Genomic DNA, 17,334 nt, shown 5'->3' with positions numbered 1-17,334 from the left:
GGGGTGATGGGTCCCCTGATCCCCTATCTCTGACACCTCAGATGAACACTATGTCACTGAGATATACTTCTGTCCTCTGCATTTACAAGCAAAAATTGTAAAATGAGAAAAGAGAGACTGACGAGATACCTGTCTGTCTACATGTCATCCTTGGTATTTACAAGTATGTGCATTGATGATTTACTGTGCTTAGTATTTACAGGTATAAGTTTATAAATGAGACAAGAGTGACGCGGTACCCGATACTGTGCTTAGTATTTACAAGTATAAGTTTATAAAATGGGAAAAGAAAGAGTGACGCAGTACCCGATACTGTGCTTAGTATTTACAAGTATAAGTTCATAAAAGAGAAAATCAAGAGTGATGTGGTACCTGTCTGTCTGAGAGGTGACACCATGTGGATGTCCATGAGACCCTCGAGCCGCGTCTGTATGATCTGACGATCCTCCCCCGTGTGTTTACTCGCACGCTCGATCTTCTCGGTCTGCCAGTCTGACCAGTAGATGTGGTCACCAAACTAACAAAACACCAGCATGTCAGATTAAATACTCTTCACAACAATTCCATGCAAGCAGATGTCTTGCCTACTATAAAATTGTGTTGTAAAAAAAAAGAAATATTTAGGATTCATTTGTTTTTGTTTTTTTTACATTATATGGCATTTTTTGTTTTAATAATAAAAGAAAATTATTAAAAATTAAAATTAACTGTAATTTTGTTTTGGCACACACTGAGATAAACAAACACAGGTGAAGCTATGGCTTATGTTTCTCTAATCTAAGACTTCTAGGTTGTAAGAAACACATTTAAACACAAAACTCAATGTACAACTAAATACAAAAGTTGTTGCACTTAAATTACATATAAATAAAAACAACAATGAAAACAAAAATCCTCTAATTGATAGAGGGTTAGGGAATTTGGTATCAAATGAAAGAATAATGGAAGAAAAACAAGATCAATTTTCATCATAAATTGTATGGGATTCATTTCTGTTAAGAACTCAATTTCAGAGAGTAATAGATTCTAATACTTTGACAATACTTACCACTGTCAAGCCAAATGGGTGTGGCACCTGTTGTATCAAGGTGACTCTATTTTTCCCATTCAAGTCTGACGTCTCAATTTTATCGAGTTTTGCATCCACCCAGTATAAGCGGCGGGCATCATAGTCAATAGAAAGACCATTAGGAAAACCTGTAATCAAATTACATTATACTACATGTGCAATACCAATGGAAACATAAGTTAATCGTAGTGTCATGTTATAAGCTAAAGATTGTACATATGTGAATAACATGGATACATATAGTACATTACACGGATAAGAAAACAGAATTTTATGACAGATTTAACATTTTTGGTTTTTTAAATAAAATATGAAGAAAAAAGCCAAAAATATCCACGGGCTTTTAATTAATTTTGTTAAGAATAAAAAGAGAAATAAGTTGAAGGGAAGAGAAAGTAAGATAAACTTGACTTTGGCTACGGATTTCATACCAAATTGCCTCAATTGTTTTAGGTTTAAGTTAAACCCATAATCACAAAGGATAAAACATGTACGTACCTAAGTTATTTGCGATAACAAGTTTACGGGTTGTTCCATCAAGGTATGCTCGCTCTATCTTTGGATGCAACCCCCAGTCAGTCCAAAACATCAATCTAAAACAAAAATATTGTCAAACCAAAATTTACATACATATAACCTTAAAACATACTTCAAACAGAAAAAACCAGACCTTTATGTCAATAATTATTACAAGAAAAATCATATTCTGAAATGGTATAATCTCATATGTAAACAATCATATGTAAACAATACCTTATGAAAAATTGCTGTGCAAAAGAGGATATTTTATCATTTTTATTTTGATTTGATTAAAACCACAATTCCTAAGATATTAAAAAAATAATAATAATAAAATACTGGTACATATAAATCATTGGTCTCTCCAGTATTCAGGAAAGGGATGGAGGGAATCGGTAGAGCTGGTTCCACTTATAGGAAGGGATGGTACCTAAGATTTGCAGGGTACAAATACTTCGAAAATGTCTTGTAAACGACGATAAACCTGATTACTCTGGTAGTTCAAAACGATAGCATGACTTGTGATTTTGGATGGCGGTCTAAATAAACAGATGGCGAATATTACTATTGCTGCCAATGGATGGCGGGCGTATTGAAAATAAGTCTTAAGAAATGGTGGGCCCGCCATCACTTATGACATGTAGCGAGACCCCTGTAAATGATCGAGACACATACCCTTTCCTTGGGAAAAGCGCTATAGCTCTTGGCTCATCGAGGTTCTTTTGCACCAGAGTTTTTCTACAACTTCCATCAAGTCGAGCCACCTCAATCACATCTCGACCTGCAGGAAAATAATTCACAATTAAAGTGATAAAATAAGACAAATACAGGGTTCAAAATTGTAAGTAAACTATGGCTGGCATTTTTTCTCTTTTAAATGACATGCCACAAAAAAAACCATACAGCCCGCAAAGGAAAAATATGGCCTATCAAGAGCAAATATGGCATGCTGGAAAAAAAAAAAAAAGCTTTAAAAAGAAGTAGGACGTCCGAGATGTATGTTAGAGCATCATGAAATTAAAATATAGCAGAATCATGAGCTAAATACAGATACCTGCGACATCACACTGTTGTTGCAACTAGATTATTTTTTTAAGAATCTAGTTATAAAACCACTTTAAGGCTACACTTAACTGAATATCATTTCTATTTACGACAAATGACCCAGTGTTTACTTCTGATTAACTTTTTAAATAATTTTTTTATATCACCTGCATTACAACATGTCTTTCTCTATTGGAATGTGTTAAAAAAAGCTACCTGGAATATTGTTTACTAAAAACTTGTTCATCATACATATGACTCAGCCCAGTGGTAAAGCCCTCAAATGATGCACGGTCAGTCTAGGATCGACCCCCGTCAATGGGCCCATTTGGGCTATTTCTCGTTCCAGCCAGTGCACCACAACTGGTATATCAAAGGCCGTGGTATGTGCTATCCTGTCTATGGGATGGTGCATATAAAAGATCCCTTGCTGCTAATCGAAGAGAGTAGCCCATGAAGTGGTGACAGCAGGTTTCCTCTCTCAATATCTGTGTGGTCCTTAACCATATGTTAGACACCATATATCCATAAGTAAAATGTGTTGAGTGCATCGTTAAATAAAACATTTCCTTCCTTCACTCTGTGCTTCACAGCTAAATGTGATGTAATTATGTCTAACATTTAAAACCAAATTTAAAATTAATCTTGTGAGTGATATGAACATTGAAACACTTATTACCAACATACTTGTATTCATATTTCTTTATTTAGATATTCAAACTATGGAAACATTTGGTTTATGTGTTGCATTGACAATCATTTTTGAAACTTGTTATTTAATTATCATAAAATGTTGTTGTTTTGGGGGCTAGTCTCATACTTACTGGGGTTTTTTAATATCAACTAAAACAATCCCCTAAAAATACTGTTTTTGGATTTTTAAAAAATAAAGAATTTGAATTTAGAATGAGACAGAAACAAAATGGCTACCTGTGTCTGTCCAGTACAGATTGCCGGCAATCCAATCAACTGCCAGACCGTCAGTGGTAGATAACTCTTTCTCAATCAGAGTTTCCATGTTGCTACCATTCAGACTGGCACGCCTGCAAAAAATAAAATACTACTAATTTTTTCTAAATCCATAAACAAATTTATAAAAATAAAATAAATAAATCTTATTTTAACAAATACAGTGAGTACATAATTTGTACTAAACCATTAATATTTTTTATAAACACTGTTAGAAAAATATAAAGAGTATGCAATCTCTACATTACTTTAAAGTATTCAGAATGATACTAGGAAAATAAGCATCCCAATACGTATCACAAATTTCATATATACAGTGAACCCTCGATTTATTGCCCCCCTAACACTAACCTCACGTACCACAAACGTTCTTCCAAGTACCATTTGTTTTCTTAGTTAATTCCCTCTATTTAGCATCACCCTCGCTATTCACCATCCGTCAAACATGTTTTTGGACAAAACACATTTTAGATGTTACAGTCCCCTCGATTGTATCACTCATGCTCCAAATAGCCATAATCAAGCAGCTCAACAGAAGTACATTAGCCTAAATTAAGCTCTACAATTGTTGTTCCTTTTGTTATTGTCTAATGATTGACAACACACCAGTGTTACAGTTAGTTGTCAGTGCAGTGATTCCACAGTTCAAAGAATTACCGGTACAAGATAAAAAGTCGGTCTAATGATCACGTGACAACATGGGATTTTTATCGGCGCATTCGATCGGGCAATTCTGGGTAAATGTGTAATGTCAGTTGTTTTAAGTGCCAATCAAGTATGACCCACGTTTAATAAATAAAAACCATTTTTAATTGTTACTGTGTGTAAGCTGATGAGTTGCAAAGCTCAAAGTGAATAAAGAATTGAAAATTGAAAAGCTTGTTTAAAATCAGGACCTCTATGTGAGTTTCAACTCAGCATTTGGAAGAAATATCATGGCATCGATCAGGCATTTCATTGCAGTAAAATGGATTCTAAATGCAAACGTGTTGTATCAGATCCAGTTCGCAAGAGAAATCGTGAAATATTTGAAGTTAAATTCAGCTAAAAGTCAGCAAGACATTGCCAACCACTTTTCTGTTTTGTAGGCGTATCCACTGAAATGATGAACAGTGGGCGATATTTTACTACAGAAAGAAAAGTGAGCAGATGAAAACGTTGAACCAGCACTGAAAAAAAAAAAAATTGACAAAAAGATTTGGAAGAAGCATTATTTTTGTGGTTCAGTAATGTGTGTGCTCAAAATGTCCACATCACTGACGAAATTCTGAGAGTTAAAGCCAGGTCATTTGGAGCTGAACTTAACATATCTGACTTCGCCTATTCCAATGGGTGGCTGCAAAGATTCAAAGCAAGACACAACGTCACCCAGCATGTCATTTCAGGTAAAAGTGCCGGTGTTGACAGACAACTGATTACAGAGGAATGAAGACAGGCCAGTGAGATATCAAGCAACACTGATGAAATCGGTCTCTTCTGCCAGATCGATCCCTCTCTATGATGATCAACAACAAAGGACAGGTTAAAAATTGTGTTGTGTGCAAATGCCGATGGTTCTGACAAGCTTAAACCACTCATGATAGGAAAATCTGCAAAGCCGAGGTGTTTTAATAACTATAATGTAAATTTGTACTTGGAGTATGAGGCTAACAAAAAGGCTTGGATGAACGGGGAGCTGTTTGCACGTTATTTGGAAAACATAAACACCCAGATGAAATGCCAGAAAAGACACATTTTGCTTCTCGTGGCCAGCGCACCTAGTCACATCATTATAAAGAAAGTGTCTAACATAGGAATCCATTTCCTGCCACCAACCAGGACAAGCCATCTTCAGCCATTCGATGCTGGCATTATCCAAGCATTCAAGAGACAGTATAGACGGATGCAACTTCAACAACTTGTGCAGTGCACTGATGACAACAAAACGGGGAAAGACCTTCAGTTACCACTCTGTGATGGGATTCGCTATGTCAAACAAGCGTGGGATATTGTTAATGTGACGACGATAAAAAAATATTGGATCCACACAGGGATCATTCCATGAGAGCCTCACAACGAGTTACGCTGGACAGCCGATGAAGTGACACCTTTGTGGGATCTCGTTGGTGACGTCGTCACACGCAGACTTGCCATCGATGAACAGTTGAGAATGGGTATTGATGAATTTGTTACTGTTGACAAAGAAACCGAGACATTCGCACATCTCACTGATAATCAAATTGTTCAATGTGTGAGGAAAACTGATGAAAAATGACGACCAGGCCCCGTGCTTATAAACCTTAAAGTCTAGACTTTAATAAAGTCCAGACTTTAACGTCATGGCAACACCATTCAAATAGCATTACGTTAAAGTCTGGACTTTATTAAAGTCTAGACTTAGTTTTATAAGCACGGGCCCAGGAAGACGATTCTGACCCTGATCCGGAAGAAGTTCCCTCAGCGGCTTGTGCGCGAGTCGTGATTAAAACAGTTCTTCGGTTTATAGAAGGTAATCCACATTCAGTGGAGTCTGATGTAAATTCGGTGATTTCTTTCCAGACAAGAGTGAACGAGTTAATTCTCCTGAGCACACAAATAATTTCTGTCCCGGATTGGGCCCCTGGCCTCCAGAGACCGAACCCGGGGTGGACATGCTCGAAGCCTTAGTGGTATAGGAGCATGGAAAAGTCTTCACTCACTCTGAGCACACAAAAACATTCTGGACTTTTTTAAAATGGATTGACTTTAACACAATGCTATTCAAATTTACTGTACATGTTTTTATATTTTCGCTGTTCATTGATGGTTGACAAATTAAAATTAATGTTTAACTTGTTTCCTTGTTTTTTGTTGTTTTAAACAAACTGTATGACATGTAGCACATTAGATGTATCAAATAAAAAATGTTTGGTGGTGCATCCTTGGCACCCTCACTTTAACGCCAACTCAAAATAACGCCAAAATCACATTGGTACCACAGTAGGCGGGTAAATCGACGTTATACTGTACCATTTTTGTAAAATTAAATGAATTTAGATTATTGTCTAAATGAACACAGGAGATTTAATATATATTCAAATGAAACACAAAATTCTACGACACCCGCTCACCCATGCATAACCATATCCGTCTCCATTTAACTTTTTGAAATTTTTATTAGCCACTTACTTTATATAAACATCTAGTAAATCTGTGAAATGAAGCTATAACATTTGTATTTTTAAGAAGAAAATGGAATTTGTGTGCTTACTTTCAACGTTTCCTTGCTCATCACTGATTTTATCATTAAACTAGATAAATGTCACACTTCTTCTACTGAACCGGTGTTAAAAATTTTGCTTTGTTTGTCAGTCATGTTTGTGTACAACAACTCATAATCTTACGCGAGTAAAGCGGCCTAATTACATTACAGGTGATGATCGAGTATTTCACACCTTGAATTTAACTTAAGTGACCAATCAGAATAGTGACCAATCAGAATAGAGTATTTTCCAATGTCAACGTAAAATGTTTCCTCATTATCTCTAATGTAGTACAATTACCTGATGACATCTAGATAGACATCAGTGTAGTAGACTTTGTTGTTTTTCAAATCATAGTCTACAGCGATTACATTGTGCAACTCAGGCAAGGGGAGATAAACGTCGGTGTAGTCTTTCGTATCCATGGAAATCCTCCTGATGCTGCCACGGCTGGCAAACAGAAGATAGGCGTCTGGCACTGAAATAAATATTTTAAAAATATATAATAATAAATAATCTGGACAATGTATATATTATTTGGTATGACTACTTCAGATGACGTATACATGTATTACACATATGTATGTAATTCCAACATACATTTATGATATCTGCTACTGCTCTATGAATTTTGTGATTTGAATGTCATTTTCAATATAATCTTCATTTTAATTTTGTAATATTATATATACAGAAACTAATGACAAATAAAATATTTTCCCTTGAGACAAACTTCCCAAAGACAACAAACTTATATACTCACTTTCTTTGCAAGTCTTCCCATCTGGTTTCATTGTAATGCCCGAGGGACATGCACAGGATGTTCCCTGGGGGTGGGACAGACAGAGGTGACTGCACCCACCATTGTTATTGCCGCAACGGTTCACAGTTGTCACATTCCAAGGGGCATCTAGAATGATACAGATTATTATGCTTACATTATGTTACCTTCTAAAGCTAACTTCAGTTCATTTTCATTGCATTTTGGTCTGCAATTTATCACTACTATCACATTCCATGGGTCATCCACAATTATTTAAAATGCTATTAGGATTAGGTTATGTTACATTTGTAGCCAACTTAAGTATATTTTGTTTTATAATCTTAGCACTAAGCTAATTCTGTATGCTGCATTACCTAATATAAACATTTACATCAAATGGTCATTTCTACTCTTGATGGAACAAAATTCCTGTTTCAGCCACAATTAACAATACTGAGACTGGAACTTAAAAGCAAAAATCTTGTATTCTGGATGCCATGTTGGATTTTACTATTAAAAAACAAATATACCAAATGATTTTTTTTTTTGCTAAACAGTTTTTAATGTCATCACTAGAGGCAAGTTCCACCAGCTATTTTCTCATACTGGTTTTTATACTACATATTAATCATAATGACCCCTGTGGGAACCAGTCAACATATACTCTTCAAAAGAAGAAACGCAAAACCACATTGTCGTAACATTTGGAGAATTGATTTAATTATTGAATGGTGAGTCCGATAATTACCAAATGTTGCAGGATTGTTCACAATTCACTCTAGTCCATTGTGAGTAAGTGATAGGACACACCACCAAGTTCAAGGTCATCTGGAGTCAATACCGGGTGTGGCCTCCACGTGTGTTGACAACTGCCTGGCACCGCCTGCCCATTGAAGCAACCAGAGTACGGATGACGTCCCGGGGGATGGTGGCCCACTCGGCCTGCAAGGCTGCTGCCAGCTCGGGCAGGGTCTGGGGCTGTGGTTGTCGCTGTCGGAGGCGTCAGTCCAACTCGTCCCATAGATGCTCAATTGGGTTCAAATCCGGTGATGTCGATGGCCAAGGAAGGACATTACTGTTGTTGTTCTGTAGGAAAGCCATTGTGAGACGTGCTGTGTGAGGCCTGGCGTTGTCATGTTGGAACACTGCGTTGGCGTTGGCCATAACTGGAACGATGTGTGGCCGGAGGATCTGGTCAATGTAGCCCTGTGCATTCAGGTTGCCCTGCACGTGGACCAGGTCAGTTCTGCCAGTGTGTGAGATGGCTGCCCACACCATGACACTACCCCCGCCGAATCTGTCCACTTCCTGCACGCAGTTTGCCGCATAACGTTCACCACGACGCCTATACACGCGACATCTTCCATCATGACGTCGGAGCAGAAATCGGGACTCGTCACTGAACCACACCTGTCTCCATCGCAGTTGAGGCCATTGTCGATGAATCTGGCACCACTGCAGTCGGAGTCGACGGTGTTGTGGTGTTAAGATGACACCTCGAACTGGACGTCTGGCACGAATTCCTACCTCACGTAGGCGGTTCCGTACGGTCTGGTCGGATATCCTGCGCAAACCTGGTATTGCTGCGGCTGTGGAGGTGGCAGTAGTCAATCGTTCCCGAAGGTGGCGTACCCGGATGTAGCGGTCCTGCCCGGGGGTAGTGACCCGTGGTCGACCGGATCTAGGGAGGTCACGTGTTGATCCATGTTGCTGGTAACGGTCCCACAGTCTGGAGATGGTGCTTGGGGACACATGGAATGCCCTGGCAACGGCCGTTCTGGATTCGCCTGCGTCTAGTCGGCCGATGGCATTGTTTCTCTGCGGTTCACTGAGACGTGGCATGTCCTGGATTGTCAACTGTCGGCCAGATACAGAGGCCAGGCAAGCGAACACCCTGCACTTTTATACTGTCGGTGTTCATGTTGCACGTGCATACAACGCACGTGCAGTGGTGACATGGTTTGCACGTGGCTGCGTTTTTGCGAATATTCACATTTTGGAACTTTATTGTACAGTAGCTGCGTTTTATCGAATGTAACCGTGGGAATGTGTTTGGGACATGCAATGACCTTATATTCACAAAGCATGAACCGGTAGGAAACATAAAATCGGAGTTATAACCCATTTGTACCCTTTTGCGTTTCTTTTTTTGAAGAGTATAGTTTGCAAACATTTAGCAAAAAACAGCTGGCTAACTTAGATCTTATCTCGCAGAAAAGTAATCAAAATACCTGTATCTATTTGTACAGCGTGTACGTCCATTATGCCAGGTAGATTCTCTTGAATGACTTTAATTTCTGATCCTGTGTTTTTATTGGCTCGGTGTATTGCCATCGCCTGCCAGTCTGTCCAGTAAATATAATTCCCTACCACTGTCAAACCATAGGGGTGGGCAACATGGCCGACAAGAGTTCGACGATAGTTGCCATGGAGATCTGCACATTCAATTAACTGTAAACAAATAACACCATAACTTTAATATAGTATCTACGAGTGTACCAAAATGATACAATGATAAATATATATAATGATAAATGTAGACTCATATAAAAACAAATTTGATTCAATGAAATACAATACAAATATATAGTAAATCCATGTACAATGAACTGCATTTTAACAATCTAAGGGATATAATCTGTCTCAATAATAAATTGATAGATTGTAATACTCACTGATATCCCCTGGTGGACTCACTGGTGCCCCCCCCCCCCCCCCACACACACACAGTTGTTTGAGTTGTAAAATGAACATTTAAAGCCAGATATAATGTGTAAAAGAAAAAAAGTTATGGATATAAATCATTTACCAATTACAATACAAAACTTATCATATAAATTTTAATACTTTATAAGCATAATAAAAACAGTAACATGGAATATCTACAAAATGAATGAATTACCTCTGTCTTGGCATCAGCCCAGATGATTCTCGAGGTCGGTCTGTCGATGGCGAGTCCATTTGGCCAGACAAGGTGTTCCGAGATAATCACTTTTCTGTTCTCTCCATTTAGATCAGCTCGCTCGATGGCTGGAAACATGCCCCAGTCTGTCCAGTACATGTAGCTGAAGGAAAATAGCAGTCATTCATGAGCCAGTCTGGTTAAACAGCTGTTTTATGGGGTCAACCTTTTATTCAGCTTCAAAGTAACTGACCCTAGTTTCAAAGATACGTACCTTTTCTGTTTTGTATAAAACAGATTTAGAAAAATACTGGATTTGCAAAAATTGTTAACTCACAGGGCCAGCTCTGGGTGAGCAAAATATTTCGCCAAATTGTCCATTAAACTAAAAAATTGCAGAAATCGACAGTTATTTTAAAAAAAAATGTCAATTATTACATGAAATTATTTCAACAAATTAAAATAAAATTTGCCAACTGCTTTCAAAATTTGCAAATGGCGAATTTGGCGAGTTCCAGAGCTAGCCCTGATTCAATCAACATGTTGTAATTAATGTTTAAAAATCTGTAAGAACCAAAACTATTTCACATTGCCTATGGCTAAGATTTATTAATCAATATAATTTTCTTTACAATTTACATAAAATTCTACCATTTGTTTTACTGTTAAAACTGTTTCAAAGCTTTAAAAAAAAAAATATTACCTCTAAACAAATGACACAGCTATAACATCTGTACTCAGTGATAAAAAATGACTTCTAACAAAAAATATTTTAAAAAGTGCAGTCTCAAACTGTAGTGGTGATATTGTGATCTTTTCATCAAAAAACAAAGTCAGGAACATGTTCCAGATGGATCTAAAATCCGGAATTCTGGAAACATGAGAAAGTTGTTCCTCTTCTGCATACTAACTACTACTTACCCTGCATCATAGTGCAAGGCAATAGCCCGCGGCTTGTCTAGGTTCTGCCAGATCAAAACTTTTCTCATCTTTCCATCCAATGTGGCCACCTCAATCCTGTTCCGCCCATCGTCTGTCCAGTAGATCTTCCGACCAACAGAATCAATAGCCAGCCCATCGGCAGTGTGCAGGCCTTCAGAGATGACAATCTCGTAGTCTGAGCCGTCTAGATTGGCTCGAGCAATGTGATCTAGAACTGTATCAGTCCAGTACATCTTTGCTGTAAAATAACGTGCAGACGTAAAGTAGGGTAACCAGCAACATGAAGAATACAGATTACCAAGACTACAATGTATATCAATAGGGTGGAAGAACAGTGTTTGGAAGAGGTTAAAATTTTATCATCATAATTGTTAATAACTGGTTTGAAGCAACTGATCGATTTTTGATTAAACAATAAGTTAAAATAAGTTATGAAGAATTTGAATTATTAGAACCATCAGGCACATGTGTAGGAAATTGTGCGGGGGGTGGGGGGGGGGGGGGGGTAGGGTCTAGACTGTGGCAACCAAAGTTGTAGAGAGTATCAGATCATGCTTACCCAGAAAATATATATTTTTTAAAATCTTGGACAGATAAGAATTCTGCACACACATTTGACTATGCACTTATTGTCATGTTTATTGGGATAGACACTACAACAGTTACTTATTTTATCTTTACCTATTCAGCATTTTGTTTTTGTTAAATCCACAGGAAAATAAACCCAAACTCTACATTTCAATTGCATTTTACTATATATACTATAGCAATAATTATATAAACATAAAATGCACCACACGATAATGGATTTCACAATCAATCATCACTTTGCTGCCAGAACCCAAGTGATAATTTTTTTTTATTACATTCAATCAGCGGAACACCATAATCAATGGATAAACAAAAATGTTTATCCTCAGTTAAAAACTCATTTAAAGTTAAAAGTTGAAATAAATATATACATCAGGCAAACATTTTCAAAATGTTGAGTTTAAACTGGTGATCTTTCTATAAAAATAAAAGAGACTCCAGTCCTACATAAAATAAAATTCAATTTGAATAAAAATTACATTACTACATAATATTACAATAATCTAAGGATAGATGTACAGACTGATTATCCTATACTGCAAAATGATTTAGGTAAATTAAAAACCTTCGTGAGTGTCGACATCCACTGCAATAGCATTCTTCATGTTTCCTGTGTTGATGACCACATCAGCGTAATAGTCCACTGCCATGGAGATCTTTCGGATGTCGGAACGACGGGTAAATATCAAAAAGTTTTTCATCTCTGTTTAAAAAGACAATGAGATAAAACAAATGTTTTAAAATTTTGAAAAAAATAAGATGAAACGAACTTTGATATCCCAATCATGGTGCACTGTTTGGATCAGAAAAGAAAAGATTCAGAGAATGGGTCCACTGAGGTGATTCGATCCTGGCGGCATTCAAGAAAACAATGGGATTTACTAGGAACTAAATGCTGTATGATCAAATGTGGTGGGAAGAATTTGATTTAAAAAAAATATTTTGGCCGCTAATGCAGGTTCTGACTTTATTTTTGCTGACAAATAGTGGCCGCTGGTCGCGTTGGACAGGTGGCTGTTCTATAGAGGTCAAATAAAGAAAGAATTGTGTTGGGGGGATTTCAGGGTGGTCGTTATGGGCAGGTGGCCGTTATATAGAGGTGGCCGTTAGACCAAGTTCAACTGTATATATGTTTAGTCCAATAATGTAGAAATTATTCAACTGTTTGTATTATTCTTGTTTAAACTGTAAAAACAAAATGAAGAAATTCAATTCATTAACATTATAACAAATGTACCTTCTATTTTCTTATAAAACAGTTATTTTATTTTTCCAATTATTGAAAAATTATATAACATATAGAATCGAACAAATATATATATATATTTTTAAATCAAGAAAATCAACATTATTTTACAGCTCTAAATGAATGTCATCTCTCCACTGTGCACTGTTTGTACAAAATGTTACAAAAGAAACCGTACCAACATCACAAGTGCTGCCATCTTCCTTCATCAGCAGGCCGGTGGGACACGCACATGAATGTCCTCGCGGCAGAGGTGCCACAAGACACAGATGACTACAGCCACCATTGTGCATACTGCATACAGTCGGCACTGAAACATTAAAATGATTATTTTTTAAATAGACTATCACAGCTGCCACTGTGCATAATGCATACAGATGGTAATGAAATATTAAAACAAAGAAATGTTGAAAAGACTGTCACAGCTTCCACTGTGCATAATGCATACAGATGATACAATAATATTAATACAAAGAAAAATTGAAGAGCCTCTATTGTGCACACCAGAGCAAACCTTCAGAGCTGATAATCAATTAAGATTACAGTTTAAAATATATTCTTTGCTACCATTATAAAATATTTCCAACTATTTCGAATCTTTTTAATAACTAAAATAACAAAATATAATTTTTTTAGTTCATACAGAAAGTTATTATATTTCTTAAAATTCACCTCTCCCCCTGCAATTAAAAAAAAAAAGACAACTATATAAGTACAAACAATACCAATCCAGCCAGTGTACATATTCTACTGACACTAACCATACTCTCTGCTCCGATGAAACACATGAATGTCCATGAGGTGTCCCATGTCAGCGAGGAGAATGCCCTGCTCCAGACCAGTGAATTTGTTGGCGTAGTGGATACTCTTCGTCTGCCAGTCTGTCCAGTACATGATGTCTCCCCACAGTGCCAGACCGAACGGGTGCTGCAGACTCAGGGGGATAATACTCTGTAAGTGATGGGAAGAAAACTATAGTACAGGACAAAATAACAAATGGGAATAATACTCTGTAACACACATTTGAAAGCTATAGTACAGGAAACAATGAATGCAAATAATATTCTGTAACAGACATATGGAAAACTATAGTACCTGACACAACAGATGCAAATAATACTGTTTACATAGAGAATCACTAGTTAATCACGTCGGATATCTGCTTTATCCTGTGAAGATAAGAATGGGAAATTCCGCGAGGCTCTGGACAGGATAAAGCAGATATCCGACGTCGGAAACTAGTTATTATTTTTATCCTGCAGACCATAAAAATTAAATGAAAAGCTATTATTTCTGCTACAGTATACGATGACCTAGAGGTCAAATGAACAATTCTGTAATGTAGCTATGCATGTGACGTCATATAAGTGACATCAAAAGTCATAATCTGCTAGTATGTACGTTTATGACTTTGCTTTAATCGGTCATCATAATCTGTCAATAGAAACAGTGGTTGCAGGATAAAACAGACATATTGAAAGCTATAGTACAGGACACAACAAACGGGAATAATACTCTGTAACAGACAATTGGAAAACTATAGTACAGGACACAACGAACAGGAATAATACTCTGTAACACAAGTGAGGAAAACTATAGTACAGGACACAACAAATGGGAATAATGCTTTGTAACAAAAGTGAGGAAAACTATAGTACAGGACACAACCAACGGGAATAATGCTCTGTAACACAAGTGAGGAAAACTATAGTACAGGACACAACAAACGGGAATAATGCTCTGTAACAAGTGAGGAAAACTATAGTACAGGACACAATGAACAGGAATAATGCTTTGCAACACAAGTGAGGAAATCTATAGTACAAGACACAACGAACGGGAATAATTCTCTGTAACACAAGTGAGGAAAACTATAGTACAGGACAAAACGAACGAGAATAATGCTCTGTAATAGATGTGTGGAAAACTATAGTACAGGACACAAGGAATGAGAGCAATACTCTATATGGAAAACTACAGTACAGGCTATATATGGGAAAGCAAAACACATTAAAAGAACAAATTATTTTTCTTACATTAAGTGAGTGTTGAATTAACAAAAGTTTAAATCTATATTTAATATTCAAAATAATATTTCTAGACATTTTTACAAAATATTTTACCTTTCTTTTGTTCAAAAATCTCAAAACAATTTTAAGTGGAAAGTGAAGAAATTTAACAGTTTTCTCCTTTTGTAAATAATACACCTGATATTTCAACTACCTTTAACGAGTACTCACCTTTCTGTCATGACCTTCGAGTGTGCTTGACTCAATAACCTTTGACCCTGCATCTGTCCAGTACAGACGGTTCTTTTCATAGTCAATGGCAAGACCGTTTGGCCAGGTGAGATTTTTCCTCATCAGAACGACACGATCTCTCCCATCCATCCCAGCTTTCTCAATCTTCGGCTTCTTGCCCCAATCAGTCCAGTACATGTAACTGAGAGAAAGGAAAGGAATATTTAACAATACCTCATCACATTTTAAATTATGGAAAAACACACTTATTTTGACACTTTGTTGAAAAAGACAGGAAATACAATGGCACTAGAAGCTACTTCACTTAAAAGTTAAAAGTTTGTTTAGTTTATTGACACCATTAGAGCAAAATGACATATTAATCATTGAAAATTTGATAATTCTGATACATACAGGAAGTCTTTAGAGGAAACCTGCTACATTTTTTCCCCATTAGTAGCATGACATCTTTTATATGCACTTCCCACAAATAGGACAGCATATACCATGTCCTTTGATACACCAGTTGTGGGACACTGGTTGGTTAAGAATTACAAAAATCAGCTAATGAGTCCACCAAGGTTCTTCAACCCTATGACCAACGCGCCTTAGGCAAGCACTCTTCTGACTGAGCTAGATCAACCACCCCTTCTGCTTCTGTATACACTTTCCCAAAGACAAAGCAGTACATACCATGGTCTTTCATGAACCTATTTACATCCAGGCACATGGATTGACGAAGTACATCAAAGAGTCTACTCAGAGCAAAAATTACAGTTACCTGAAGGTTGTCTCTGTGTTTTTCAAATCTTAAATAATAAATATTTAAATTTCACAATTATGAACAATCTAATTTCCACCTTACCCTGTTCGTGGATCAACAACAATGTCTCGTGGGTGATCAAAGTTTTCCCACAGCAGGACGGATCGCATACTGCCGTCCAGGTTGGACACTTCAATGCGGTCGTTTCCAGCGTCTGTCCAGTACAACTTGCGTCCTGCCCAGTCTAATGCCAGACCTGCTGGACTGTCCAGGCTCGTTCCAATCACAATCTGGAGAAAAACAGCAGACATTTTACATCAATGGCTGTTTAAAGATAAATACCTCAGATATATTTGGATTATGTGTGCATGTGACCAAACAAGTGTATTTATCATAATTTAAGAAATATATATGACAAACAAATTTGTTTTGTTAAACGACACCACTAGAGCACACTGATTTATTAATAATCAGCTACTGGATGTTAAACATTTGTTAATTTTGACATATAAGTCTTAGAGAGGAAACCTGCTACATTTTTCCATTAGTAGCAAGGGATCTTTTATATGCACCATCCCACAGACAGGATAGCACATACCATGTACCAGCTGTGGTGCACAGGCTGGAATTAGAAATAGCCCAATGGGCCCACTGACGAGGAGAATCGTTCCTTGACCAACCACAAATCACCAAGCACTTTACCAATGGGCTACATCCCGCCCTAATGAAATAAACATTACTAAGAAAGTTACACACCACTAAAGAATAAATAGTTTTTGTAAATTCAGCTCTTCGTGCATTAGCTATCAAACTAACAATCTAGTTCATCCATACCTCTTCACCCGATCCGTCCCATTTTGCTTTTCCAATAACATCTGATCCGACGTCCGTCCAGAACACCGAGTCGGAGTCACTGTCCCACTCGACGCCGACCGCCCGGGAAATTCCCGACAGTGGGATCACCACATCAGCTATCTCCGGCTGTAGTCCCAGGGTCACACGCCGAATGTCAGACTGGGTGGAAAACAGCAGGAAGGTCCCAATGTCTAAAACAAAACAGGGAAT

The 17,334-nt window shown here is 37.3% G+C and overlaps 1 protein-coding gene across 1 annotated transcript in view; it reads right to left on the bottom strand.

Moving 5' to 3' along the window:
* Nucleotides 1-17,334, bottom strand: part of LOC121380544 (low-density lipoprotein receptor-related protein 4-like) — a 111,969-nt gene that overhangs the window by 13,247 nt on the left and 81,388 nt on the right. Inside the window, exons 16-31 of the mRNA XM_041509398.1 lie at nt 17,104-17,315; nt 16,372-16,559; nt 15,507-15,708; nt 14,028-14,217; nt 13,445-13,576; nt 12,586-12,723; nt 11,409-11,667; nt 10,488-10,650; nt 9,817-10,036; nt 7,586-7,732; nt 7,123-7,300; nt 3,563-3,675; nt 2,264-2,369; nt 1,568-1,662; nt 1,049-1,197; nt 373-517 (exon numbers count right to left, since the gene is read on the bottom strand). Of these exons, the coding sequence (XP_041365332.1) occupies nt 373-517; nt 1,049-1,197; nt 1,568-1,662; nt 2,264-2,369; nt 3,563-3,675; nt 7,123-7,300; nt 7,586-7,732; nt 9,817-10,036; nt 10,488-10,650; nt 11,409-11,667; nt 12,586-12,723; nt 13,445-13,576; nt 14,028-14,217; nt 15,507-15,708; nt 16,372-16,559; nt 17,104-17,315 (2,637 nt within the window). The remainder of the gene's footprint in view (nt 1-372; nt 518-1,048; nt 1,198-1,567; nt 1,663-2,263; nt 2,370-3,562; nt 3,676-7,122; nt 7,301-7,585; nt 7,733-9,816; nt 10,037-10,487; nt 10,651-11,408; nt 11,668-12,585; nt 12,724-13,444; nt 13,577-14,027; nt 14,218-15,506; nt 15,709-16,371; nt 16,560-17,103; nt 17,316-17,334) is intronic.

This window comes from Gigantopelta aegis, chromosome 9 (genome assembly GCF_016097555.1).
Source record: "Gigantopelta aegis isolate Gae_Host chromosome 9, Gae_host_genome, whole genome shotgun sequence".
Classification (NCBI taxonomy): Eukaryota; Metazoa; Mollusca; class Gastropoda; order Neomphalida; family Peltospiridae; genus Gigantopelta; species Gigantopelta aegis.
The sequence above is the reverse complement of the archived record's forward strand: the minus strand, read 5'-3'. Positions and strand labels throughout refer to the sequence as shown.